This window comes from Delphinus delphis, chromosome 8, assembly GCF_949987515.2.
Source record: "Delphinus delphis chromosome 8, mDelDel1.2, whole genome shotgun sequence".
Classification (NCBI taxonomy): domain Eukaryota; kingdom Metazoa; phylum Chordata; class Mammalia; order Artiodactyla; family Delphinidae; genus Delphinus; species Delphinus delphis.
In genome coordinates, this window is record NC_082690.1 from 98,603,268 (window position 1) to 98,630,204 (window position 26,937).

General features: G+C 54.5%; 1 protein-coding gene across 5 annotated transcripts; it reads right to left on the bottom strand.

Moving 5' to 3' along the window:
• Positions 1–795: 795 nt before the first annotated feature.
• On the bottom strand, positions 796–26,602 carry SLC43A1 (solute carrier family 43 member 1). 5 transcript variants are annotated; one of them, XM_060018919.1, is made up of 15 exons: positions 26,171–26,602; positions 24,723–24,889; positions 16,167–16,344; positions 15,988–16,043; positions 15,782–15,858; positions 13,129–13,221; positions 11,385–11,518; positions 10,059–10,237; positions 8,408–8,554; positions 8,276–8,311; positions 7,921–8,038; positions 5,291–5,432; positions 4,962–5,035; positions 2,995–3,118; positions 796–1,910 (listed from the first exon to the last, which is right to left on the bottom strand). In XM_060018919.1, the coding sequence occupies exons 2-15, from the start codon at positions 24,874–24,876 to the stop codon at positions 1,764–1,766; spliced, it is 1,659 nt and encodes a 552-aa protein (XP_059874902.1). In that variant the 5' UTR covers positions 24,877–24,889; positions 26,171–26,602; the 3' UTR covers positions 796–1,763. The 5 variants fall into 5 exon arrangements, with proteins under 5 accessions (XP_059874902.1, XP_059874901.1, XP_059874905.1 ...); XM_060018918.1 differs by lacking the exon at positions 26,171–26,602 and having other exon boundaries at positions 24,723–25,178; XM_060018922.1 differs by lacking the exons at positions 24,723–24,889; positions 26,171–26,602 and adding an exon at positions 24,420–24,671.
• Positions 26,603–26,937: the final 335 nt, after the last annotated feature.

Below are 26,937 nucleotides of genomic sequence, written 5' to 3' on the forward strand. Positions count from 1 at the left end.
CGTCCAACCCGTTGGTGGCTGCTGTCCAGTTCTGGTTTCTATTTTGCGAAAAGGGCACAGTGTTGCCAGCCAGGAGTCTGGGCTCAGAGCAGCCAGGTATCTGCTGTGCAACTTTGTCAAGTGTCCAGACCCCTCTGGTCATCTATAAAATGGGTGGGTCAGTCTGTTTTATCAACTCCTAAAGACAGTTTAAGACAAAGGGAGGGCTTATTTGTAATACTGTCTTCCAGGGCTAAAATTTGGGGGTTCTCCAAGGGTTTTTTCGGCGTGTGTTTGGCGGGGGGGGGGGGGGGGGGAAGATAAGGCTTTTGTGGTTACTTTCAGCCCTGAGAGGGCAGCAGAAAGTTGAGCTCAGAATCTTGGGACCTCCTTTCTGCCGCTGATTGCCTTGGCAGCCCTGGGGTTAGGACTCAGCGGTTAGAATGCCCAGGTTCCAAGCTCAGCCCCACCACCTACCTACCAGCTGTGTGCCCTTGGGTCTCGTGCCTTAATCTGTCTGAGCTTTCCTCAATCTATGAAACAACCCGAAGACACCGACTTCTACAGTTAGGATGAAATGAGATACCTGTGTAGCTAGGACAGGCAGATCCTCAACAAATGTTAGTGGTCCCTCCCTGCCCCATCCCTCCATTCTGTGACTTTAAGGTTTATGTCCCAGGACAGAAAGAGATGTAGGAGTGGGATAAGTAAGGTACAGCTTCCTGGAAGGTCCCTTGTCCTCAAAGACAGTGTCTTCCCTTGATGCGGATAATTTTAAAGCCTCATTTATTGCTAAAAGTAAATATGAAAATAGCATAAAATGAAGCTCAAAATTTGCATGAAGTTTTATGATAAAACACTATAAAGAATGTTACTTGTGACAGACCTCCCTCCAGGGATCCCCGGATAGGAAAGTTTGAGAGGCATTCCTTAGCATTCTCTCCAAAGCATCCTGCCCTTATCCCCTGTAGGGAGAAAGGCCAACCTCCCGGATGTACCCCAAACCCTGAGAAGTGGCGGGCAGGAGCAGAGGGCAGGATCTGGACTCCCTCCAGACACTAAGGGCAGGGTATGGTTGAGAACAGGGAGGTGAGCCAGACAGCCACAGGTAGACAGACCGGCACTTCCGGTGTCCTACTTAACGCCCAGCTGAGCCTGGCTGAGGACGAGGGATGGGGTGTGGGAAGACACCCCCTTCCCCCAAGACACAGGCAGGTACACACCAGCCAGCCTCTCGCTTCCCTTTTTATTTCCTCTAAGATCTGCAAGCAGCAGCAGCAGCAGGGAGGGAACCCACCCTCCAGCCTCGGGAAGGGGCTTACCGCCCACGCAGCAGCATTCAGGACACAGCCAGCACCTCAAGCCCCTCTCCTCTGAGGGGCAGGGATTTTCATACCCACATGCACACACACATGCCTGCACACTCTGGACACTGCACGGCTGAGATCTTAGGGGTCACCTGTTCACTGATCCCACAAGCCCCCAGGAGGCAGCAGCAGGCAGACCCCTAGGCCCAGAGAAAGGGCAGGGCTGCACCCTGGTCTCCTCCAATCCCAGGAGCAAGAAGGTCTGATCCTAGCACGGGGGACATCTTCAGTCCACGGAGCGCTGCTTTGGGGATTTTTTTTTCCTTTTTATCAAGTCCCTACAAAAATAGAACTTCTCTTGGTATTTATAGGTCCCCGGCGCCTGGCTCTGTGCGGAGGTTACAAGTAGAAAAGCCACGAGGCATTCCCTTTGGCTGCTCAGGCCTTGACTGCCTGTCACCCAGGCCCCTCAGAGGCCTAGGCAGTCACCTCAGGGCTGCCAAGCACCTTCAGGGGGCCCTCCCAGTGGGTGATGTACTCCCTCTGGAGCCGGGTGCGATAGTAGAAGAGGTAGCAAGGTAGCAGGAATCCCAGCAGTGAGAACAGCAGGAGGCCCAGATTCACCTTTAGGGCAAAGAGAGAGAGAGAGAGAAAAGTGGGTCAAGTGGGTACCTGTTCACCCTCATGACCCTCAGGGATCCTCCTTAGCCTCCCACAGGGAGGAGAAGGCAGCCATTTTTAGTCCAGGTCCTGGGCCAGAATGACAGACAGAGCCAGTACTCGCTGTGTGCACTCACTCTCCACCAGCGTCTCACTGAATGTCCGGCGGCCTTAGAAAGTGTCAGAGCCTGGTTTGAACCCCAGCTAATGCTGGTGCCCAAATGATCTGGTGCTGTCTGGGCAGCCTGGGCTGGGAACCTCGACCTTTGAGGGCGTTGGCAATGGGATCCCATTGGGAGTGGTGCTCCCAGGCGGTCAACAGCACTGGGGTGCATCCTGGGATAGAAGGCCTGGGTCCGAGCCCACCTCCTGTGGGCTCGGACGCAGCGCACATCCCACCCTGCATTACTCACGGTGTGGCTCTGGGCAAGTCATCCTAATTTGACGCACCTCCTTCTCTGGGCCATTGTGGCAACGTGCAGTACAAAACACACGGTGCGCTTGGCACCGGGTGAGCACTTGGGAAGTGGCAGCTGTCACTTCGTCATCATTGTGGCAGGATCATTGTGGGGAGTGGGTGGGCCCTCGAGGCAGATATCAGCTTTAGGGAGGTGAGGTCAGTTCGATGTAAAGAAAAGCCTTTCCGACAAAACCCACAGCTGCCTCCTTGTACAGGACCGGCACCCCATCGCCGCGGGCGTTTGACTAAGAGGGTCTGGAGGAACCCCTTTCTAGGGGCTCTGGAGAGAAGATCCCTGCATCGGGTGGAACTGGACTGGATCAGGACTGGGTCACTGTACAAATCACCTGGGAGCTGCCTGGGCCCAGGCCGAGAGATGCTGATTCAGTAGGCTGGGGAATCTGCGGGCGGGTGTGATGGACAGCCAGCTTGGGGGCCCCCTGATTAGAGACCTCCAAGGTGCCTCCTGGCTGAGATAAGAGCGAGGGATCCCATCACATACAAGAGCCCCCATCCTCAACTCCTTGGGTGTAACCAGGAAGGGGGATCCTGTTGCCCCCATGCCACCCCCCCACCCCGACTTCTCACCCAGAAGGGCTCTCCTTTCAAGGGTCCCACCATGGCCATGAAAAGCGGCTGCTGGAGCAGGGCAAACACAGCACTGATGAGGGACTGCAGGCCCGTCAGTGTCCCGAAGTGGTTGGACGGGTACCTGTCAATGAGAGGAGGGAGGGCGCATCGTGAGGGTCGTGGTCCTCTCCAGCCCCACCCTTTGTCCCGTCCCTCCCTAGATATCACTCTTTGTTAGCCAGGCAGGGCAGAGCTTAAGAGTTCAGGTTCTCTGCACAGTTCAGGTTCTCTGCACGGGCCCTGGCCTCGAGGGTGTAGGCTGTGACTTCACGGCTACTGAGCTGGGTTCTGACACCTACTGTCTGTGTGATAACAGCAAGTTACTCAACCTCTCTGAGCCTCACTTTCTTCCCTAAAAACAGGGACAGCACTAACCTCACTGGGCTGTTTGTTTATTCTTTTAACACATATTTATTGAGCTCCTGTGACGCCAGGTACTGTTCTAGGTGGATGGAGATACGGCAATGAACCTAACAGATACGGAGGTGGCATTCTGGCGACGGGTGGGGGCTGGGGGGCGGCACGCAGGTGGTCGTCACACAGCAAGCAAGAGAAATGCACCGTTGGGACTTCCCTGGCGGGCCAGTGGTTAGGGCTCTGTGCTTCAACTGCAGGGGGCACGGGTTCGATCCCTGATCTGGGAACTCAGATCCCACATGCCGGGTGTGGCCAAAAAAACAAAACAAAACAAAAACGCACAGTGTGTTAGAAAGTGGTAAGTGCTATGGAGAGAAGCTCAGCAGAGAGAGGGGGGTGAGGGTATCTAGGGGGTTGCGACTGTAGACAGGATGGCCCGCAGAGGCCACTGAGACAAGGACAGCTGGAGAAAGGCCTGGAGAAGGTGAGACGGCTGGGAGCCTTGTGGATATCTGGAGGAAGCACGTGCCAGGAAGACAGGACAGCAAGTCCAAGGGCCCTGAGGAGGGAACACACATAGGGTTTCTGTGGCATGAGGCAGCCATGTGGGAAAAGCAGGTGAGCGAGGTGGGGAGGTGAAGGAAGAGGTCCCTGGCCGGGCGGTGGGGGGGGGACCCTGTAGGGCCTTTTAAGCCATAATGAAGCCTTTGGCTTCTTCTCTACGTGAGATAAGACGGGCAGTTGTGGAGTGATGTGAAGAGACTTATGTCCTAACAGGTGTCTCCAGCTCCTGTGTTAAAAATACGGAGGGAAAGCAAGGGCGGACGCAGGGACGGTCAGGAGGCAGCGGCAGCGGCAATAATCCCAGCCAGGGGGTGGCACCGCTGGAGATGCTCGGAAGGGCTGGGTTTGGAGGCTGTGGAATGCGGAGCGGGCAGGCTCGCTGGTGGACTGGATGTGGGCTGTGAGGAATGAGGGCGTGGAAGCAAGGACGACTCCAAGGCCCGGCTGGGGCTGCCTCTGAGGTCTGAATGAGGGCGTGGGGTCAGCATGTCACGCCACGCCCACGATGGAGTCATAAGCGCTCCAGGACAGTTACAATTTTGTCACCGCTCTTTTACTCCATCACACACTGGGGAGACCCTCAGCCGTGGAAACCAGGAGGAAAAGGGAACAGGGAACAGGGCCGGGGGGGGGGGCAGGGGAGGGGGTTGTTCGACATGAAGCAGGGAAGTCAGGAGGCAAGCGAGACTGCCCTCTGGAGGTTTCGACAGGGCTGGCACGGGGAGAGAGGCCACTCCAGGGGCCGCTCCCGAGAGCAGACAGAGGACCCAAGTGTCACGCAGCCAAGGACCTCAGCTGCCCCTAAGGGAAGACGTTCTGACAGTGGGGTTATCCCACAGTGCGGCGGGCTGCCTTTGAGGAAGGGAGCTCCCTGCCACTAGGAAGCTGGGGCGAGGGCAGCGAGCCAGGCAGCCTCCAGAGCCTCACCAGCCCCGACACAGCAGCAGCCCGGGGAGGCTGCGGAAGGGCGCGCTCAGGGGAGCCCGGGAGCCCAGCTGACTCACACTGCCGCGTAGAGGCCTCCACAGGCCGAGTGGTAGAAGCCTCGGACCATGGTGTGCAGGACAAAGGTCAAAAACTGAAACCAAAAAGAGAGCGGGGAGAGCTGAGAGCTGTGTGGACACAGGAGGGAGGCGGCGACAGTGAGGAGCCTGCACGCGCCTGCCCCTCCCAACCCGACCTCCTACAAACACTTCCTGGACGGCCCAGAAAACAGACCCAGAGGACGGGAGCCCCGCTTCCTGGAAAGCACCTGCAAAGCACCTGCCGGGTGACACATGCCTGGGGCGGCACTCTGCAGGGCGGGGAGAGCGGGGAGGGTGGAAGTCGGTACCTGGAGGTGTAAGCTGTCGATGAGGCACGTGATGCCGAAACCCACGAGCAGAAGGTTGGTCAGAGTGAAGGCGTTGATGGCATTGGAGAGCTTTTGGATCTTGCGGTAGCGTGGTCTGACGGACTTGGTGGCCACGCCGTCCCTGAGGAGAACAGGCCGTCACGGGCCGCTGCCCCGACCTCCTTGGCAGCCCTCCCCACCCCCTGGGTTCTCAGCCTGGTCCCTCCCCTTTCAGGGTAGCAGAAAAGGGAGAGAGTCATTCCTCCAGCCCTGTGTTTCTCAAAGCATGGCTCCCCCAGCATCATCCGGAGGTTTTCTTTAAAATGCAGATTCCAGGGCCTTGCCCCAAACATCAGAATCTCGGGTGGTGGGCCCTGGAATCTGCATTTGGAAAACGATCTCCTATTTCATAAGCACACTGAAGTCTGAGAATCGAGGATGGGAAGGAAGGTGGAGAATGGGGAGTTCTCACACCATCTCTCATCAGAAGCCCCCCAACAAAAGTGTCCCTGCCCACCAGCCTAGACAAAAGTAGATGATACTCTAGGGACAGCCGCTTGGCCCCTGACTGCCCAGCAAGCCCCTCCCTGTAGCATAATCAAGGGCTCTGAGTCTGGCCCAAAGGAGAGGTCAGCAGGCTGAGACAGATGAAGACAGGCCGCCCCACTGGTCCGAGAGAAGGGCCCTGCTGATGGACCATGGCCGTCAGAACAGAGCGTAGAGGAGGAAGGCTGGGTACCAGGGCCAGGGTACCACTGGTGGGGAGGGAAGCCACATCCTTAGTGACTTCTCTCCTAGTCTCCCTCTCCCATCCTCTCAGGACAAACAGGACCGTTTGGATCAACACAAAAAGAACACAAGCAGTCAGAAGACCTTCGTGCGAGACCCAGTGGTGCGGGACTTCCCTGGTGGCGCAGTGGTTAAGAATCCGCCCGCCAATGCAGGGGACACGGGTTCGAGCCCTGGTCCGGGAGGATCCCACATGCTGTGGAGCATCTAAGCCCATGCGCCATAACTACTGAGCCTGCGCTCTAGAGCCCACGAGCCACAACTATTGAGCCCACATGCTGCAACTGCTGAAGCCCGCACGCCTAGAGCCCGTGCTCCGCAACAAGAGAAGCCACCGCAATGAGAAGCCCGTGCACCATGACGAAGAGTAGCCCCCGCTCTCCGCAACTAGAGAAAGCCCACGCGCAGCAACGAAGACCCAATGCAGCCAAAAATAAATAAATAAATAAAATGTGGTGGGGAGAAAAAGACCCACTGGTGGTCTCCAGGCCACAGGACGGCCCCGATGACCCCCGGATCCTGCATTCACACCCTGGTACAGTCCCCTTCCACAAGGTTCCAGAGTTACTCTGTGTGGCTATAGAAGACAACCTCACTCGTGTATGTCACTTTTGAGATGACGTCATGAAAGACCTTGTTGCTTCTGTCCTGGTGTCCTTCCCTCAGCTGTCTTGCTCTGGGGCCAGCCAGCTGCCGTGTCATGAGCAGACTATAGAGAGGCCCAGGTGGAGAGGAACCAAACCTCCTCCAATGGGCACACGAGTAAGCTTAGGAGTGACTGTCCAACCCGTCAGTACTTTAGATGACTGTGGCCCTGGCCAACAGCTTGACCACAACCGTATGAGAGACCCTGCTATGGTCTGAATGTTTGTGTCCTCCACAAATTTTTATGTTGAAATCCTAATGCCCATGTGATGGTATTAAGAGGTAGGGCCAGGAATTCCCTGGCGGTCCAGTGGTTAAGACTCCAAGCTTCCATTGCAGGGGGCCCGGGTTCGATCCCTGGTCAGGGAACTAAGATCCCACAAGCCGCGTGGCAGGGCCAAAAGAAAACAACAACAACAAAAATAGAGGTAGAGGTAGGGCCTCCGGGATTTGACTTGTGCCCTTATAAAGGGGCCCCACAGAGCTCCCTAGGTCCTTCTATGTGAAGACACAACGAGAAGGCTTACACCCAGAAGAGGACCCTCTCCTGACCATGCTGGCACCCCGATCTCAGACTTCCAGCCTCCAGAACTGTGAGAAATAAATTTCCATTGATTATAAGCTACCCTGTCTGTGGTATTTTGTTAATACCAGTCTGAACAGAGTCAGACAGACTCTGAGACAAAACCACGCAGCTAAGTCATCCCCAGAGTCCTGACTCTCAGAAACTATGAGATAATAAATGTTTGTTGTTTAAAGATGCCAAGTTTGGGGGTGATTTGTTATACAGCAAGAGATGTCTAATACACCAACTCTATCTCTTTCTAACCGTAAGGCTTTAGAGCGTACCCTTTATAACAAAGGTTCTGGAACCTACTACTAAATGATGTGTGATCTTGGGTAAGTTAGTCAACCTCTCTGTATCTCAGCTCCTCACCTGTGAAACGAGGATAATGATGTAGGTACCTACCTCCGGGAGCTGGTGCAGGACTCAATAGGACAATGCCAGTGCCTAGTGCACAGTCAGCATTTGACGTCAGCTCTACTTATTATCAAGCCAGCCAAGTCCCCTCTTAGTGTCAGTTTCCTCATCTGTAAAATGGGGATGTACCCCTTCTCTCCCAGGGCTCTTGGGAGAATGAAATAAGATGCTGGACGTGAAAGCACAAAGCTGTCACCACCCCTGGGCAGGTCACCTAGCAGTGGGGGTGTCCACGCAGTCCTTGATCCGCCAGTCCATGATGTAGCCAATGAGAGGGCAGGTGAGAAGGCACGACAGCTGCATGGCCCCAAAGACGGACGAGTAGAACTCAACTGGGCAGGGCAGGAAGAGAAGTGGGGTCAGGAGCTGACATGACAGATGCCAGCAGCCTAGTGGGCACTGTCACCCACGCCCAGCAGAGGAGAGAAAATGACAAAATCACCTTCTTTTCACCCCCAAATTCTTAGATTCCCCAAACGCCCAGGGTGACAAGGGTGGGTCCAGGCTCCCCCGACAGCAGGCAGTGGCGGGGTGGGTGTGGGCAAGGACCCGAGCTTTTGTCCCCCTACCTGTCTCTGTCACCCTTTGTTTCAGGTCGTCCGTCTCTGTTGGGGGTGGAGGGGGAAAGCCAGGTGAGAGGAGCTCAGCCAGGGTGACCCCCTGCACCTCTCTATCCCCCGGGGGGCTCGGCTGCACCTCACCATGCTCCTGGCCGCCAGTCACGATGTACTCCAGCATCTTGTTCATCGCGGCCATGTAGAAAATGATCCGCAGCTGGGTCATGCCCATGGTGAGGAGGCTCCACAGGAAGATGGGGGAGCAGAGGCTCTTGCGCAAGGGCACAGACTCTGGGGAGACAGCAGGAGGCGCCCCTGAGCCCCAGACCTTCCACTTGCCTCTGCGTGTCCCAGTGGGTGCGGTTCTAGCAGAGGCTCTGACGCTATGACTTCGGCGAGGGATCAGTTTCTTCAAAAACGAGGGTTCAGCTTTACTGGCCTCCGAGTTCTTGCCCAGCTCTATCACTATCTCACTAGAGCATTTTCTTTTCTTTTTTGGCCACGCTGCATGGCTTGTGGGACCTTAGCTCCCCAGCCAGGAATCGAACCCAGGCCCTCAGCAGTGAAAGTGTGGAGTCCTAACCATGGGACCACCAGGGAATTCCCTCACTAGAACATTTTCAGGGGACCTCCAGGTGTGCACCGTAGGCTCGGCGTGGTAATAATAACTCGACCTACTACTTATTAAGCACTTGCCGTGTGTTGCACACTTGACAGGTATTATCCCATGTAATCAAATTGTACAACAACCCTATCTGCAGCACATTCTACAGACGGGGAGACTGCAGCTCAGAACGTGCAATGACTTGCCCGAGCTCATGGGGCTGGAAGGTGGGATGCAGGTGGGATGGACTCAGCTCACGCCTGTTAACAACTCTGCCATGGGAGGATCGGCAGTGGGGATCAGACTCATAACTTCACAGCATTTTCAGCTTGCAAAGAGCTTCCACGTCCCTGTCTTCATTCAATCCTCACAACTAACTTCCCTGTGAGGTGGGTGTTCTTACTGCTAGTTTAAGAGACAGGGAAGGGCTTCCCTGGTGGCGCAGTGGTGGAGAGTCTGCCTGCCGATGCAGGGGACACGGGTTGGTGCCCCGTTCCGGGGGGAATCCCACGTGCCGCGGAGCGGCTGGGCCCGTGAGCCATGGCCGCTGAGCCTGCGCGTCCAGAGCCTGTGCTCCGCAACGGGAGAGGCCAGAACAGTGAGAGGCCCGCGTACCGCAAAAAAAAAAAAGAGACAGGGAAAGTGAGAGCAGGGTTAAGTGATCTACCCAAGCCACATGGCCTGCAATTGGGAAGCAGGACTCAAACCCCCATCTCCTGACGCCCAGGCCGATCGTCCTTCCACTAGTCACAGAGCTGTCACCTTGCAAAGTGGCCCAGGCTGAAGGCAGGTGCAGCTCCTCCTGTAGCCAGCAGGAGGCGCCAAGCAACCAGGTGTCAGAGGACCCAGACTGGAGGCTGGCTCACCTGCAGTATCTGATGCAAGAGACTTGAAGGTTGCAGGGAGCCCTGAGGAAACCAGCCCTCCCACAGGCCTGGACACCCTGCCTCATTCTGGAAGCTGCCCCTCCCTCATCCCAGAAATCCCGCAGAGTACCCCTGAATCTGAGCTTCCCAGAGTTCCCTGGGACTTTGATTTGCCCCCATTCTAGAAACAGGGAGCAGGCCCACCTCTATGAGGGGGTGTGGTGAGAACTGAAGAGGAGAGGATGAGCACCTGGGCATGAGCTCGCTACGCACAAGGACCCACCCTCTCCGTCCCCCACGGCCGGCACCTTGACCAGACACTCACTCTCAGCAGACTTTTCTGAGATGTCTCGAACGTCCTGGGACGAGATGAAGATGTCTGCCCCCTCCTCCAGGCTGGGGGCCTTCTGGCTCAGCCGCTGGCCCACAGTGGTCACATAGGTGTAGAAGCGGTCACCTGTCACCTTGTGATCCAGGGCCAGCCCTCTGAGCTTGATCTTCTCCCTGCCAGTAGCCAGGCCACAGCACGTGGGAACCAGCCACACAGAGCCCCCCTTCAACAGCCTGCCTCTAGGGGGTGCCAAGCCCCCCTTTAACCAGCACTGACGGGCCCACTGACAAGCTCCCAAGGGCAGGGCTTGTGTCTGTGTGTCTCAGAGCCCGGCCCAGGGCCCAGCTCAGCACACGCTGAGTGAAGGATGGATGTGCCGTTTTCCACTCGGGCTGTAGCCACGGAGGCAGCATTGAGAACCCAAACTCCGGGGTGGGGAGGCGGAGGGAGGGATAAACTAGGAGGTCAGGATTAACATACACACACTACTATATATGAAATAGATCACCAACAAGGACCCACTGTGTAATACGGGGAGCTCTACTCAATATTTATAATAACCTATAAGGGAAAGAATCTGAAAAAGTGTACCTATATATATATATCTGAATCACTTTGCTGTACACCTGAAACTAACACAACATTATAAATCAACTATGCTTCAATAAATTAAAAAAAAAAAGAACTCAGACTCTGGAGTTCTGATTCCAGCCTTAGATTCCCCCCTCCCCCCTTCAGTGGTACGACCTTAGGAAGGTCACTTTGTTCCCTGTGCCTTTGCTATGAATGGAGTTAATAACACAGAGCTGACTGAGAATGAGCGCTGGGCACAGTGCCTGGCCCACAGGAGATGCTCCATCAGTATCAGCTATTTGACTGGCACCCTAGGTGCCTGGTTGTGGGGCATCACTCCAGCCCCCTGGGGAACTGACTGGGGGGTAGGTAAAGTTGGCATTCAGGCTGCCCCACAAAGGGTGGGATTTCGTTCCTCTGTTCCCCCCCTTCCTGGGTCCCCGTAGCACATGGTACTATTGCAACGGTCCCTCCTACTCTGATCCCATCCTCCAAACCTGGACAGAGGAAGACAGTCCCCACGTTCTGGCCGCCTGCTTTATGCCTGATCTACTCAGAACACCTGCAGGTGGGTGGGATCAGGCCCACGGTTCAGATGAGAAAGCGGAACTTGGAAAGCTCAGATGATCGGCAAATCTTGGTTGCTCTGAGTCCACAGCTGCTTCTGTCCCTCACACCACCACACCCCGGCCTCCAGATCTGCAGCGGGGGAGTCACCCTCCCACCCCACACACCCCGGTCACTCACTTGTAGTTGACTTCCTCCGGCGAGGGAAAGGCTTCACTCGGCCAGTTGAAGGCACAGTTCAGAAAGATGAGGCAGGCCAGGCTTGACCAGGTAAACATGATGGTCATGAAGGACACGCCGGCATCATAGATCAGCTGTCGGGGGAGGGGACGGGCCATGGAGGAGGCTGCCCAGCCCCAGGCCCGCGTCCTCCAGCTGGAGGTAGAATCCAGGCCCCAGAGACCTTAGAGAAGGTCTCTTCTACCCCATTCCTTGTACCCAATTTGCAGACAAAGAAACCAAGACCAGAAGTTAAGAGTTGGATCTAGAAGCCCCACCATCCTCTTCCTTTCTCACCCCAGCCCCCCTCAAGAGGTGTGAAATAGTTCGCACACGGTGCCGAAGGGGACGGCCACAAGCTCAAAATGTCTTTGAAATCTCAATTATTATCTTAAAAAGACACACCAGTGTTGCCTTTGACTCCATACACGTTTGTTTTCACATGAAAGTCATTTCATTTTATGTACGAGAGAGGACGATGAAAGCGCCTAACCGTGTTTTTCCTGCCCCTTCTGGGCACCCTCCCTGGGGGAAAGACAAACCCAGTCTGAGAAGCCTTATCTCACCTTGCACAGGTGTGACAACTGAAAGGGGAGGGGCGTGTGCAAGCACTCTGCCCACAGCCTCCCAACCCCGGGACAAGCAGGTTCTCTATCGATTGGGATTCTGTGCCAACGTTGCAACTGCTCTAGAGAGGAAGCCAGGTATGTAGAAATGTCCTGCCTGCCACCCTCTGCCTGGGATGGCTGCTGTCCCCCCTCCACGCAGGTTCCAAGCTCCAGTGCTGCCTGGGAAAACTGCTCCTCCTGGGCCGCAGGCTTTGGGGCTCTTTCTTCCCCGGGAGCAGGACAGAACTTCAAAGGGCCACACCCGCCAAGATCTGGTTCCTCAAATCCCACTGCCTTAGTCAAGGGAACGGGGACCCCCAGCTCCAGGCCTGCTCCTACCTGAACAATTGTTGGTCACCCCCATCAGTGTGCTCTCCACCTCCTCTGGCGACGGATGCTGAGCGAGTGCCTTCTAAACCAATAAATTAACTGCCCAAGGCAGAATCTGGGGGGCATGGTGCGGCCCAGCTGGAAGGGTACTTTGATATCAGAGGGAGGAAAGAGGCCCCAAACTTGCCCAGAGCTAGAACTCAGGCCTTCCGGCTCTAGGTCCACCAGGCTGACCTGTCTAGGAGCTGGCCAGGCCTGAACTAGCTTGGTGACCTTGGACCCAAGTCATCCAGCTTCTTCAGGGCTGGGGAAGGAGATATGGCCTGAAAGGTGGGCTGAGGCCAAAGAGGCGAGGGCCTTGAAGGCATGTGAAGGGGTTGGACCTGATTCTGTAGGCGAAGCAGAGTGGGTGGATGAGCTAGTCCTCCAACTAAGGTCATTCTGGAAGTCACGTGAATGGCAGCTTAGAGAGGGAAAAGCTTGGAGGCAGGGAGATCAGCTGAGAAAGCACTGGCCCAGGAGCGAGGATGAAGGCCTGGACAGAGCAGCAGAGAAGTCAGACCCACTGGTCCACAGCAGCACCTGGGCTCTTCCCATGATGCTGCAGTGCTTTGCCCTGCCGTGGTGGGAACTGACCTCCGCCTGGCAGGAAGTAGGTCACCAGATACCCTATGCGCCCAGCCCCACCCAGGTCTTGCGTCAAGGCAGAAGGAAGGCCAAGCGACCTCACTGCCCACCAGCTGCCCACTCCCCAGGCAGCTCCGTACCTTGATTCCCGGGTACGTGATGGCAGAAGAGGCATAGGAGCCGATCATGAGGGCCATGAAAGTGGAGCGCAGGTTCCCAAACATGTTGGGCAGCTGAGAGAGGAGAGCAGTGTCAGTGAGCAGGGAGACCCCGACACCTGCCCAGGGCTCCCCTTTCTCCACCCGAGCAAGCTTGGAAGCTTCTAGCCCAGTAGTCCTCAACGTGAGCTCCAGGAACACCAGCCCCAGAGTCGCAACAGAAAAGTTCTAAGGCAAAATCAGGGTCGGAAACTGGGCTGTGCTCCCCTCCCACACAAAGAAGTGCTCACAAAGAGAAGTTCTGTTTAACCCCATGGTTTCCCAAGTTACTTTTTTTTTTTTCGCGGTACGCGGGCCTCTCACTGCTGCGGCCTCTCCCGTTGCGGAGCACAGGCTCTGGACGTGCAGGCTCAGCGGCCATGGCTCACGGGCCCAGCCGCTCCGTGGCATGTGGGATCTTCCCGGACCGGGGCACGAACCCGTGTCCCCTGCATCGGCAGGCAGACTCTCAACCACTGCGCCACCAGGGAAGCCCCCAAGTTACTTATTTATGGAACCCCTTAATCATGACTCGCCTCTTAATAACCCATGGGTTAGGTGTTTAAGAAACACTAACCTACAGCAACTCCTTTGACAGATGAGAACACTGAGGCCTGGAGCGGGAAAGGAACGTACTCAAGCTCACAGAGCACGTTACTGACTTTCTCCCCTGTCCTGGCCATCCGAGTTCTATCCCAGAACCCAAGGCTGTGACCATGGCTGGCTCTGTAACAGGATGGTGCCCCTTAACCTTCTCGGTGGCCCCAGAGGCCCCCAGTCCATGGTTTCTACTGAGCCAGGACAAGTAACAGGATGACTAGGGAGGTGAGGGTGGGAGTAGGGGGGAAACAGGGCCAGGCCAGGTGTCCAGAAGAGGAGGCTCTGACCCACAGGGCAGACCCAGAATTCCTACCAGTAGAGAACTGACCGTGTGTTCTACTCACTGGCCTGAGCCGGGCCCTCAGGGGAGGGGAAAGCAAAGTCACCCAGCCCTTTGTGTGCTCCCACCTCTCCCTCCTCCCCCCAGTCCACAGATCCCACGGCTGGAAGCATCTTAGATGCCATGCAAAGCTAAAACCCTCTCCACAGAGGGAAGAACGGGGCTCCAGAAGGGGATCTCAAATAGCTCTGGAGGGGAAGGCGAATAAACACAGAGGACTGACCCATCAACCTCGAAGCGGCTATGAAAAACAGCTGCGGCCGCCCTGACCCCCTGGCACCCTGTCTGTGCGAGGCGGGCTGCAAGGACGCCATGGAGAAGCGCTAGGGCCGGGGGAGCGGCGGGGGCCTTGGCGCCCCTCACTACCCCCCGCCAGGGTCCGAGAGCGCTGTCTCCGCCCAGCACGGCCCAGGCCGGCCTGGCTGGACCGGCAGGGCGCTGGCCGTCCCGGCTCGGATCTGTCCTGGCCCGCGAGCACCTAGGCCCGGGGGCGGGACCGGAGCCGGGTCCTGTCATTGGTTGGAGATTACGGTGGCGGAGCAGGGGGCGGGCTGAGGGCGGAGAGCCCCCTAGGCCCCAGGGCAGGGTTCAAGGTTAGGCCCCGGAGGGCAGGGGAGAGAAAGGCTTTAGGGCCTTGAGCCAGGGTGCGCAGCGTGGAGAAGGGGCTGCGGCGGGAGGCGGGGATGAAGCGATCCGCTTCCTTAGAAAGTTGTGAAATGTCCTGGGCTGGAATTAAAGGCAGTTGCTGGGCGAGGTGAAATTCAGCCAAAAAACACCCAGTGTGGCGGTCAGGCGGCCCTCCTCTGAGATAAACAGCCCGAGGCTGGCCGGCCAGGAACCCCTCCTCCCACCACACACGCTGAAGCCCTTAACCCTTCTGCACACTCACTCGCATATACACTTAGAGTAACACATGTAAGAGGTCAAGCCAAGTGAAAAAGCCCTTTCTGTAGGTCAAGCACAGTCAAGTGTCGGCAGTATCATATGGCTCAACCTAACACACTCACAAATACAGCTACCTACCCATGGACAGCACCACATATACACGTGGCAAACAAACACACGCCCACTGGGCTTCCCTGGTGGCGCAATAGTTGAGAGTCCGCCTGCTCATGCAGGGGACATGGGTTCGTGCCCCGGTCTGGGAAGATCCCACATGCCGTGGAGCGGCTGGGCCCGTGAGTCATGGCCGCTGAGCCTGCGCGTCCGGAGCCTGTGCTCCACAACGGGAGAGGCCACAACAGTGAGAGGCCTGCGTACCACAAAAAAAATAAAAAAAATAAAAAAAAAAAAAAACACACGCCCACTGTCTCAAGCTGCCCACCGCCCTTACTTTCGCATTACCCAGTCTTATTCTTTCCAGCACTTACGACTAGGGATATCATTTATTAGTTTACTTGTTTTTAGGGTTGTCTGTTCCCCCAATTCCTGAATATAAGTTCCAGAAAGGTGAAGAAGTTGTCAGTTCTTTCTGTGCTGTGGCCCCAGGACAGAGTTCAACAGATGTATGGGCCTGGGACACACACACACACACACACACACACACACACACACACACACACGTGCATTTGATCTGCGTCCACAGGCCCTTCTCCCACCCTCACTCTCACTCACTCCTGGGTGACCTGCTGCCGAGTCGGGACCTGTCATACTCACTGTGAGTGAAGAGAATGTTAGGCAGATGCCACCAAAACCATTCAGGGACAGGGCCAGGAATATCAACGGAGACAGAACTGGGAAGCGGAGAGGGATGAATGAGGCACTGGGGAGCTGTGGGAGGCTAAAGGCAGGAGCTGGGGTAACACCCACCTTCATCCCACCCATTCTCTTCCTGTGGGGACACGAGAGGCCAGACATCTCACCTTTGGTGTCCCAAGAGGCCAGGGCCATGAGGGTGCAGGATGCAGCGAAGCAGGCGCTGTGGAGATGCAGGGGAAGGGGAGGGGCTGAACACTCTGTGCCTCCCCTCCCCCTGCCGCACCAGTCCTGCCCTGCAGCTCCCCAAAGCCCCTTCCAGTTCCCCACAGCCCAGCCACCTCACCTGCCAATCAGCCGCATGGGCCGGGGCCCGAAGCGGTCCATGAGGATCCCCAGCGGCAGGGTGGTGGCGCTGAGCACGAAGGAGCCGATGGTGAAGCCCAGGTTGAGCATCTCTTCCTGCTGGTTACAGCTCAGCCACGGGTGCTGCTCTTCCTGGCTGGTGTTGGTGGTGTTCACAGCTGAGGAGGGGGAGGGAAAGGCAGCACGTGACCGCGGGAGCAGCTGGGCACAGGACAGAGGCCTGGGGTCGGGGGTCCTGCACTCAAGTCGCATGCCTCTGCTTGGCTGCTAACTGGTGACTTTGGAATTATGCCTACTCTGGTGGGGAAGGGGCTCCATAAGCGGCAGCAATCAGTATCTGACCCAGGGGGAGTCATACACCCAACCTGAGGCCTCAACTAGCTCACATGGAATCACGGACATCGAAGTATTTACCAAACTGAAATATTCACTCAGTGTCCAAGCTTAAGGGGTTGAGGATCTCCAATAGGATCCAATAGGAAGCACCCTCGAATCCAGGACAACATCAGTGGGTGATGCTCAAATGATGTAACAAGAATTCCCTTAAAACTTAGAGGACGCTTCCCCATACATGAGGTTCTGATAAAATAAGAGCTACTGTTTGTTGAGCACTTAACTGTGTTCTAGGCACGTTCTCAGCGGTCACTGTATTAACTCACGACAGCCCCAGGAGTCAGCTAATAAAGTGTCCCCACTCTCCAGGTAATGAAACTGAGGCGCAGAATTAGGACCACGGCACTGCCCTCCGGTGCTCCTCTGCAAGTCCCCCTCCGAGAAGACGCGTCCTCCAGGTGAAAGGCCAACTTGGAGTTGTGTCAAGTTAATGAAAAAGGCTGGCGGCGTGGGAAGGAGGCGGGTTTCATTTCACCCCATGCTCGGTGAGTCACGAGGTGGCGGCTCCCCTGCCTCCTACTTGTTACTTAGGCATCACTGCCAAGGGCAAAGTCAGGGTGCACCTGGAAGGTGGACAGACCAGGGTCTGAATTCCCACCACCATCCCTACTAGCTGTGCAACCTTGGACAAGTAACTTCCTCTCTTTGAGGTTCAGGCCCCTTGCCTGTAAAACGGAGCAGAGAATGCCTAACCCAGGCTCCTTAGGAGATTCAGTTGGAGAAGGGTCCTGGCCCAGAGAGGGTGTCCTGAAACAGCTGATGAAGGGGTAGATGATGGCCCCCTGGGGGAGCCACGGTGTGGCGAGCCTCTTCTCTAGGTGCCGGGGAACTCACGGTGAGTAAGACAGGAAGCTCTCAGCTCTCCTGGGGCTTGTATTAGATAATAAACAAGGAAACAAATGGACACTGATATAAAGAGTCACAGGTGCTATGAAGAGAACAAAACAGGAAGATGTGATAGTGCTGAATGCTGGGAAGGGGAAGTATCTGCCCTCCGTGGTGACAGCGACCCCTGACTTCAGGTATCCAAAGGGCATGCAGACGGCAGAAAGCTGACATAAGGAAGAAGAGAATGAATTCTTTTCAAAGCATGAGTGCTGGCCAACCAGAGGAGAAAGCCCCTTGGGCAATGGGGTGCTCAGGTACCTGAAAGAAGGGGTTAGGGGTTTAAAGCACACAGCCTCTGGGGTTCAGGCTAGCCACCCCCCCCAAATTTAGTGATCTTCATCGTCACTGTTCATTTCTCCACCAGGTTTGTCTGCACCTGTTCATTCAATCTACATACACTTAAGCGACATCTACTGTACGACAGGCACTGTGTCGGGACACTGGGTAAAGCAGGAAGAAGCGCAATGTTAATTTAGACCAGAGGCTACAAACAGGTGACCAGCAATGAACCCCACCCATATTTTGCTTGGCTTGCAAATTTTAATTGGGTGCCAGTTTAAAATCAGGAGTTATCACCCAAAAATCCAGAAGTCTGGCTTCTCTTTAGTAAGTCAGAAGATCTGGCCATCACTGGAGCCAAGGAGAGACCACTCCTTTCCACCAGGGCTTGCCCTCTCTAAGTCACCCACGTCCTCACCTCTTCATGAGCTCTCAGACATCTGCCATCTTCTATCTGCCCTGATTGGCCCTATTATTATTAGGTTTTCTATTGAAGTATATTTGACACGTAATATATTAGTTTCATGTGTACAACATAGTAATTTGATGTTTGTATACATTACAAAATGATCACGACAGTAAGTCTAGTTACCCACCAGATGTACTATTACTGACTGTATTCTCATATTGGACATTACCACCCAATTGTTATTAACTGCCCGGCCCCTGTTGGCATCTGAGTTTGCAGCCCCTGAATTAGACACGGTCCCTGCTCCTCAGTCTTTCACAATCAAATGACACTTTCCCTCACTAGCCCTCAACTAATTAATACCTACTTTGTGCCACGCTTTTCCATATAGTATATCATTTAATCTTCACAACCTACGAAGTGAGTGTAATGATCCCCATTTTATAGACGATGAAGCTCCAAGAAGCAAGGTACGTCAGTTACACAACTTCTTACAGGCAGGCCTAGATTCACACTCAAGACCCTCTCCAAAGCCAACACTTCCCCGTTCCCCCAGTGGGCCCCTCTATCCTGAACAGGGCAGCTTAGTAAGTTTTCAAAGCCTGCGCTAGTGCTGGCGAGGAAATGTGTTCTTCTATTGGTGGAGAACTCCAGCCTAGTGTATGGCGAATAACCCAAGGTCAATGAATGCATTCACTTCTCTGGTTTAAATTGATCAGCCTCTTGTGAGTTTGACTAATAAGAGCTAGTTCCTAAGGCCTGATGACTCTGAGTGGTTGGATAAAGCCAGACTTCTTTTTTTTTTGCAATGTACTTTTTTTTTTTTTTTTTTTTTTTGCGGTACGCGGGCCTTTCACTGTTGTGGCCTCTCCCGTTGCGGAGCACAGGCTCCGGATGCGCAGGCTCAGCGGCCATGGCTCACGGGCCCAGCCGCTCCGCGGCATGTGGGATCTTCCCGGACCGGGGCACGAACCCGTGTCCCCTGCATCGGCAGGCGGACTCTCAACCACTGCGCCACCAGGGAAGCCCTGTACTTTTTATTTTTTATTAATTTTTATTGGAGTATAGTTGATTTACAATGTCACATCGGTCCTTATTAGTTATCTATTTTATATATAGTAGTGTGTATGTGTCGATCCAAATTTCCCGATTTATCCCTCCCCCTCCCTTTCCCCCTTGGTAACCATAAGTTTGTTTTCTACATCTGTGACTCTATTTCTGTTTTGTAAATAAGTTCATTTGTACCTTTTTATAGATGAAGCCAGACTTCTGAACCAAGAGGGAAGCCAAGCCAGCATACAAAGACCTCTGTCCATGTCCATTACAACAGGAGAGGTCTCTGACACCTAACCTCTCCCATTTTATAGACAGGTGAAGCATGGGGTGCAACAGGGAAAACATATGCAGTAAGTTAGTGATAGAGGTGGGCTTAGAAGCCAGAGAAAATAGCGTTTCTCAAAGTGTGGTACGCACAGCATGTGCGCACTCAAGATGGGTTTAGAGGCACAGATGACCCTTGAACCTCAGGGGGTTAGGGGCCTCAACCCTTCCCCCGTGCTTTGGAAAATCCGCCTGTAATTTAGTCAGCCGTCCCTTTGTGGGGTCCCTCCGTATCTGCGTTTCTGCAGCTGCAGATTCAACCAGCCACGGAGCGTGTAGTCCTGTACTATTTACTGTTGGAAAAAATCCTAAGCAGTTCAAACCCATGTTCAAGGGTCAAGTGTACAGGTAATGGTTTTTGATGTTTCATAGTTATTAGTTATCTGAATGTGTATCAGACACATATATACATATATGTATGTATTAGAAATATATACGTATGATGTATGTGTGTCTGAGTAACATCAAACTCAAGGTTCCAAGAGTAGTACATATTTTTTTTTAAACAGGATCTTTAGTTTAATTTAATTTAATTAATTAGTTAATTATTTTTTGGCCACGCCGCACAGCTTTCAGGATCTTAGTTCCCCGACTAGGGAATGAACCCTCACTCCCTGCAGTGGAAGCGCAGACTCCTAACCACTGGACCGCCAGGGAAGTCCCAAGAATATTACACTTTAAAATGAGGCTTTTTATTTTTTAAAAAGTGGATTGATTTAAAAGGAAGTATTAAGTCAATAATAGTACCTATGGCACACAGAAATGGTAAAATCATGAAGGTGAACTGCAAATGACTAGGTCTAGGAAACATGGGAGAGAGGATCATGGTTAAGCATTCTTCGTGTCCAAATTCTGGCTCCACTGGCTGTGCTGCTGAAACTCAGAGGTTCTGCTATCCCATCTGTGAAATGGGGATAGTGACTGCAGCCATGTAAAAGGTGGGCTCTAAGGACTGCTGCACACACACAGTACTCACAAAATGATCCCAGGTCTCTGAGCCCTTCCTCACCATCCCCCACCCTTGCCCCATCATTCATTCTCCTACAGCTGACATAGCCACATTCACCACAACACCCGCAGAACTGGGCTCTGGCTACTTGTCTTCTCTGTGACGGGGCTCCCCCAGGGGAACTCTTAATCCTAAGGCCTCGGAGAAAGGTTCTGGGGCTGAATACTCACTCGGCTCCTTATTTATTAGCTGTGTGACCTTGGGGAAATTACTTAGCGTCTCTGAGCTTCAGCTTTCCCTTCTATAAAAAGAGTTGTTGTGAGGACTAAAGATCTAACTAGCAAATAGTCAATGCTTGATGAACTTTAGCTACTGTTTTATTATTTTGGCACTTATGCTGGATACGCAGTTGTGTGTGAGAAGCTGAATTGCCCCTGCCTACTTCTGAGTAAGAGTCCTCTTTAGCTGTGATGCCCCAACAGGTGGGTCAACCATCTACCCCAGGGTGTACCTCAAAAGAGGGAGAGCAGAAACCTGAGAAGACAGAGGGTATGGCCAGGGAACCCCAAAGGCGACACTAATGAGCACCTCAGTAATGAACTTGGGACTTCCCTGGTGGTCCAGCAGTTAAGATGCCACGCTTCCATTGTAGGGGGCACAGGTTCAATCCCTGGTCATACAAAAATTAACTCCAAATGGATCAAAGGTTTAAATATAAGAGCTTAAACCTTAAAACTCTTAGAAGAAAACACAGGCGTAAATCTTTGTGACCTTAGATTAGGCAATGGTTTCTTAAACATGACACCAAAACACAAACGGCAAAAGAAAAGACAGCTTGGACTTCATCAATATTAAAAACCTTTATGCTCCAGACCTAGAAAACAAACTTACGGTTACCAAAGGGTAAAGGAGGGGAGGGACAAATTAGGAGTTTAAGATTAGCAGATACAAACTACTATAGATAAAACAGATAAACAACAGGGACCTACTGTATAGCACAGGGTACTATATTCAATATCCTGCAATGAACCATAATGGAAAAGAATATGAAAAAGAATATGTACATATATGTGTGTGTACATATATATACATATATATATATGAATCACTTTGCTGCACACCAGAAACTAACACATTGTAAATCAACTATACTTCAATTTTTAAAAAATAATCCAAAACAAGAAAGAAACTTTTGTGCTCCTAAGGACACCATGAAGAATATGAAAAGAAACCCACGGTGGGAGAAAAATGTTGCAAAAACTATATCTGATAAGGGACTCGTATCTACAATACAAAGAACTCTTACAACTCAATAATAAAAATAACCCAATTTAAAAATGGGCAAAGGGGGCTTCCCTGGTGGCGCAGTGGTTGAGAGTCTGCCTGCCGATGCAGGGGACACGGGTTCGTGCCCCGGTCTGGGAAGATCCCACATGCCGCAGAGCGGCTGGGCCCTTGAGCCATGGCCGCTGAGCCTGCGCGTCCGGAGCCTGTGCTCCGCAACGGGAGAGGCCACAACAGTGAGAGGCCCGCGTACCGCAAAAAAAAAAAAAAAAAAAAAAAATGGGCAAAGGATCTGAATAGATATTTCTCCAAGGAAGAAATACCAATGGCCAATAAATACATGAAAAAGCTGCTCACCATCATTAGCCACTAGGGAAATGCAAATCAAAGCCACGAAAATATAACACTTTATGTCCACGAGAAGGGCTGTAATAAAAAAGATAAACAATAACAAGTGTTGTCTAGACTGTGGAGAAACTGGAACCCTCCTACACTGCTGGTGGGAATGTAAAATGGCCCAGCCACTTTGGAAAACAGTCTAGCAGTTCCTCAAAATGTTAAACATAGACTTACCCTCTGGCCCAGCAATTCCATATGGAAGGAAAGCATATGTCCACACAGAACTTGAACATGAGTGTTCACAGGAGCATTACTCATAATAGCCAAAAAGTGGAAACAACCCACATGTCTATCAACTGTTGAGTGGATAAATAAAATGTGGTAGCAAAGGACTTGGAAAGGAACCAAGGCTTGATACGTTTGCCAACATGAATGAACCTTTAAAACATCATGCTAAGTGACAAAAAGCCAGTTATAAAAGATCACCTATTATAAGATGCCATTTATATGAAATGTTCAGAATAGGCAAATCTATTTTTGTCATGGGCAAACCTGTAACAGAAAGTAGAGGATTGGTTGCCTAGTGCTTGAGGGTAAAAGAACAGGTTGGGGGAGAGGTACTGCTAGTGCGTCCAGGGTGACTTTTTGGGGTAGAGAAAATGTCCTAAAATTGGTTGTGGTGATGGTGGTACAACTCTGAATAAACTAAAAACCATTAACTTGTATACTTTAAATGGGTGAATTGTAACATATGTGACTTGTATCTTAATCTAGCTCTTATCCATATTTTTAAAAAGGTGGAAGGGTGGGCAGCAAAAGGGAAGGAGCTTTGGGGATGATGGAAATATTCTAAATATTGACTGTGGTGACGGTTCCTGAGGTGTGTAAATTTGTCAAACCTCCTCAAAATGTGTGATGTAAATTAATCTTCAATAAAGTTGATTAAAAAAACAGGTGGGGCTGCCCTGGTGGCGCAGTGGTTGAGAGTCCGCCTGCCGATGCAGGGTTCGTGCCCCGGTCCGGGAAGATCCCACATGCCGCGGAGCGGCTGGGCCCGTGAGCCGTGGCCGCTGAGCCTGCGCGTCCGGAGCCTGTGCTCCGCGACGGGAGAGGCCCCAACAGTGAGAGGCCCGCGTACCGCAAAAAAAAACAACAGGTGGAGAAGGCAGGAAGAAGCCACCGGATGGGCAGCAGCAGGCAGCACAGGGCAGGTCTCTCCAGCCTCCAGGGTAAACAACGCAGAGGGGACCTGGACTCCTGGCCTCTGTTGGCAAAGGGATCCCACACCCCTCTGTTTGGTTCTCTCAGCCACCCTGGGGCACCCAGCATTTCGCCCCAAGCCAGCTCCTCCTGACCCAACCTGCCTCCCTGGCCAGCTGCCAACTCTAAGCCCCACCTCCTCAGGCTCCGCAGCGCCCTGTCACTGGGGCCAGGAGATGCACGTGCATCCTTGCACCCTTGGGGCCACCTGCTGCTTCCTTACAGATAAGGTTGGCGGGGGGCTGGAGCAGAGTGGGTGCTGCCCAGAGATCAAGAGCACCCCAGCTCCACCCCCCAAGGCAACGGTTTTCTCCCACAGCCAAGGCAGACGCCTGCAGGGAGTGGAGTTGAGGAGTTGGGAGAAGCTCGGAGAAGCCAGCAGAAGCCAGGAATGACCCTAACATGGATCAAGCGCTGTTGACACTCAGCACAGATAACTTACTCTTCTTCCCATTTTGCAGGGCGGGCGACTGAAGCTCAATGTTTTAGGGAACTCGCCAATGTCACCCAGCTGCTAAAAGTGGTGGAAGCTGGGATTCTAACCCAAGCTGGCCTCCTTCCAAAGCCTGTTCCACAGCAAGGAGGTTGGAGGAAGAGGATGGGGGGTGGGGAGGGCCAAACTCCACATCCCTCGAGCTCCTTAGGCTGAGCTTGTCCGCACAGCTCTCTCCTTCCCAGAAAAGAAAGATACCTATCAGATCACGAGAGCCTCAAGTCCCAGACACTAGGAAGGGCGACTCCTTGCCTCCAGGCACCTGAAGACAGCAGGGATGTGGTTACTGCTCCCAAGGATTGTTAGAATTCTCACTCCTGCATCCACAGCCCCTCATTCAAAGCCAAGGTGACCAAAGTGGAAAACAGGGACCGTCCACAAGTGGGGGCCTGGAGGAAATGAGGCCATTAACTTTGTACAAATGGTTCCTTGAAGACCTGGGGGCTCAAGTGGCCTGGAAAAGGAGAAGCACACTGCCTCCCCCTCCCTTTACAATCAAATCCAGCTTGCAGGCTCTCCTTTGCCTCACTCAGCCTTACAATAGAAAGAAATCCCTCACCCAGCTAGTAGCTGCTGCACTTCTGGGAGTCGCCACCTTGCTCGAGACCTGAGGCTGCAAAGGGATCAGTCCCAGGATCTGGACGCCCGCAGGACACCTGGCGTTCAGTGAAAACTGGATTCGAAGAATGAGGTAGAGTGGGTCATTCTCTAGAGGAAGTTTGAAGAGGTCAAGAAGTGGGGCCGCCCAGTCCCCTGCGGAGCGCTCGGTCTTGAGCAGCCCGGCTTTCTGTCTCCTTTGCCGGCGACCACCTTCCCCCTCTGCTGCCCCTCCCGAGCCCCACCGGCCCCTTCTCGGGCATACCTGAACACATGCTGGAATAGAAGCCCTCGTTCTTGAGCATGATCAGCAGGGAGCTCCAGCCCAGGAGCACCGCGGAAAAGAAGAGGTTCTCCAGCACGGCCGTGCACGCCATCCACCAGCGCCTCCGGTACGCCTCCTCCAGCGTGGGGGCCATACTGGTCGCGAGCCTGCCCAGGAGCAGAGCACTGAGCGAAGGGCCCAGAGGACCGAGAGAAGCATCCTGTATCATGATGGCTCCCGAGACCCCTCGAGCCAGCCCGCAAGGGGGCCTTCACGGAGGCCCCATAGAGCCCTGGGCTTCCCAGCGGGTGCCGCCGAGCTGGCTCTGGGCGCACTGGCAGCGCCAGGGGCGCACGAGGCGCTGGGCTCCCGCCGTGTCGCTATCAGAGACAAGGAAGGTCCTGTCTGTGCGCAACAGCTTCTTGGCGCGCTGCCGGGCTCTTCCACCCTGGCCAAGGCACGCAGAGCCCGGCTCCCGGGGACCAATCCCGCACTTCCCCAAGTCCCCAAAGGTCAGCAAGGGTCAGGGCGCGCTCTGAAGCAACCGCTGGCCAGTATCCGGCCTCCCGCTCCAGGAAGGACCCCCAGAAGCAAGCAGGGGGAGGAAGGGGAAGTCTGATGTTAGCTCAAGGACACCCTCCCCTCTTCCTGTTGCCCCTATAAGACCACTCCTCTTCTCTGGGGCCGGGCTTCAGCAAGCCCTCCCCCTTTCCGCACTAGGCGACCCAAGTCCCTACAGTCTCTCGGTCTAAGCCGACAGCTGCCACGTGGAAGGAGACCCAGGCAGGCCCTCCAGCGCCGCCGGCGCCACCCACTCACACGGGCACCCAGCTGCGAGCCGGGGAACATGCCCGCCCTCTCTCGCCCGGGGAGGGGGCTCGGGCACCCGCAGGAAGTCCGACGGCCGCTGACTTTATAAGAGCAGTGGCGGCGGAGGGGCTGGCGGGAGGGTGGGTTTACCGGAGAGAGAAGGAGCCCGAGCACCCACCCCCACCCCCTCCGCCTAGGCCACGGCCGCCGCCGCGGGAGGAGACGGGGCGCGGGCGGCGCGGGGGCGTAGAGCGGCCGGTGAGACCGAGAAAAGCAGGGAGGAGAGGGACAGGAAAGGCAAGAGAGAAAGGGCGCGAGGGAGCGGAGCAAAGCACGAATGCCTTCGCCGGAGGGCCTCAGTACTCTCATCTGTGAAATGGGGCTTTGCATTTAGGAGTTGCCGCAGGTCCGTTCGAACTCCGACAAGAGTGTTTCTCTAAACGGAGGCAGTGCGGCAAGAGAGGGCGCCGAGGGGCCAGACCAAAGGGGAAGGAGGGACGCGCTTGGAGAGGCGGGACCCACGGGCTCAGGTAACGGGTCTTTCTTGGGGAGCCTGGAAGTGTCGGTGGGAGCCAGCCGGGTGACTCTCAGAGAACGTTCAGCCCGGGACCCGGACCCCAGCCGCACCCGCTGCTCACCTCTGATCCGGGGCAAACGCGCCTCCTGTAGCCGCCGACCGGTCGGGGAGCGGCGCGTGCACAATTTCGGCGTCCGGCGTCCGGCGGGCCCAGCTCGGAACCGCAGCGGCGCTCGGGGCTTCTCTGCGCGCCGGGTCTGGGCGGCCTCGGAGATTCTGCCGGACCGCCTGGTGTTCTCACCGCCTCGGTCCCATCGGAAGAAGTCGGGGAACGGGAACCCGGCGGGCGCCACCAATCCGCGAAATGAGGCTAGGACGAAGTGGATCGACGGAGTGAACAGTTGTAGTTACAACCGGCCGGGGCTGCACCCCGAGGTAGGGGCGGGGGCTCCCTTCCCTAACCCTCCCCCTAGGTCGAGTTTCACGGGCACGTGACTCGTCCTCTGGTCCCCAGATACTCTCCCCGGCACACGCCCCTGCACCTAAAATGTCCACCCTTACTCCCTCCCCCTCCCCTCCCCCTCGGCCCCCCAGACAGAATCGGGGCAGCGCCCTCTGTATCCTTGGTCAAAACAAAGAACAACTCGGCTGGAGCCGACTGACCGCGATGCAGGGCAGCCTTGGGTGGGGTTTTGAACTGTGCACTTGGGAGTAGAGTTTTCCGAGAGGCAGAATGACCCGGGTTTCTTTGTGGAATTAGATCGAGGTCTGAGAGTGGACTTGAAAACTGGCCTGGGTTATCCTGAGCAAGTTGCTTAACCTCTCTGAGCCTCGGTTCTCATAACAATAGTACCTACCTTACAGCAGTACCCACAATAGTACTGCCGA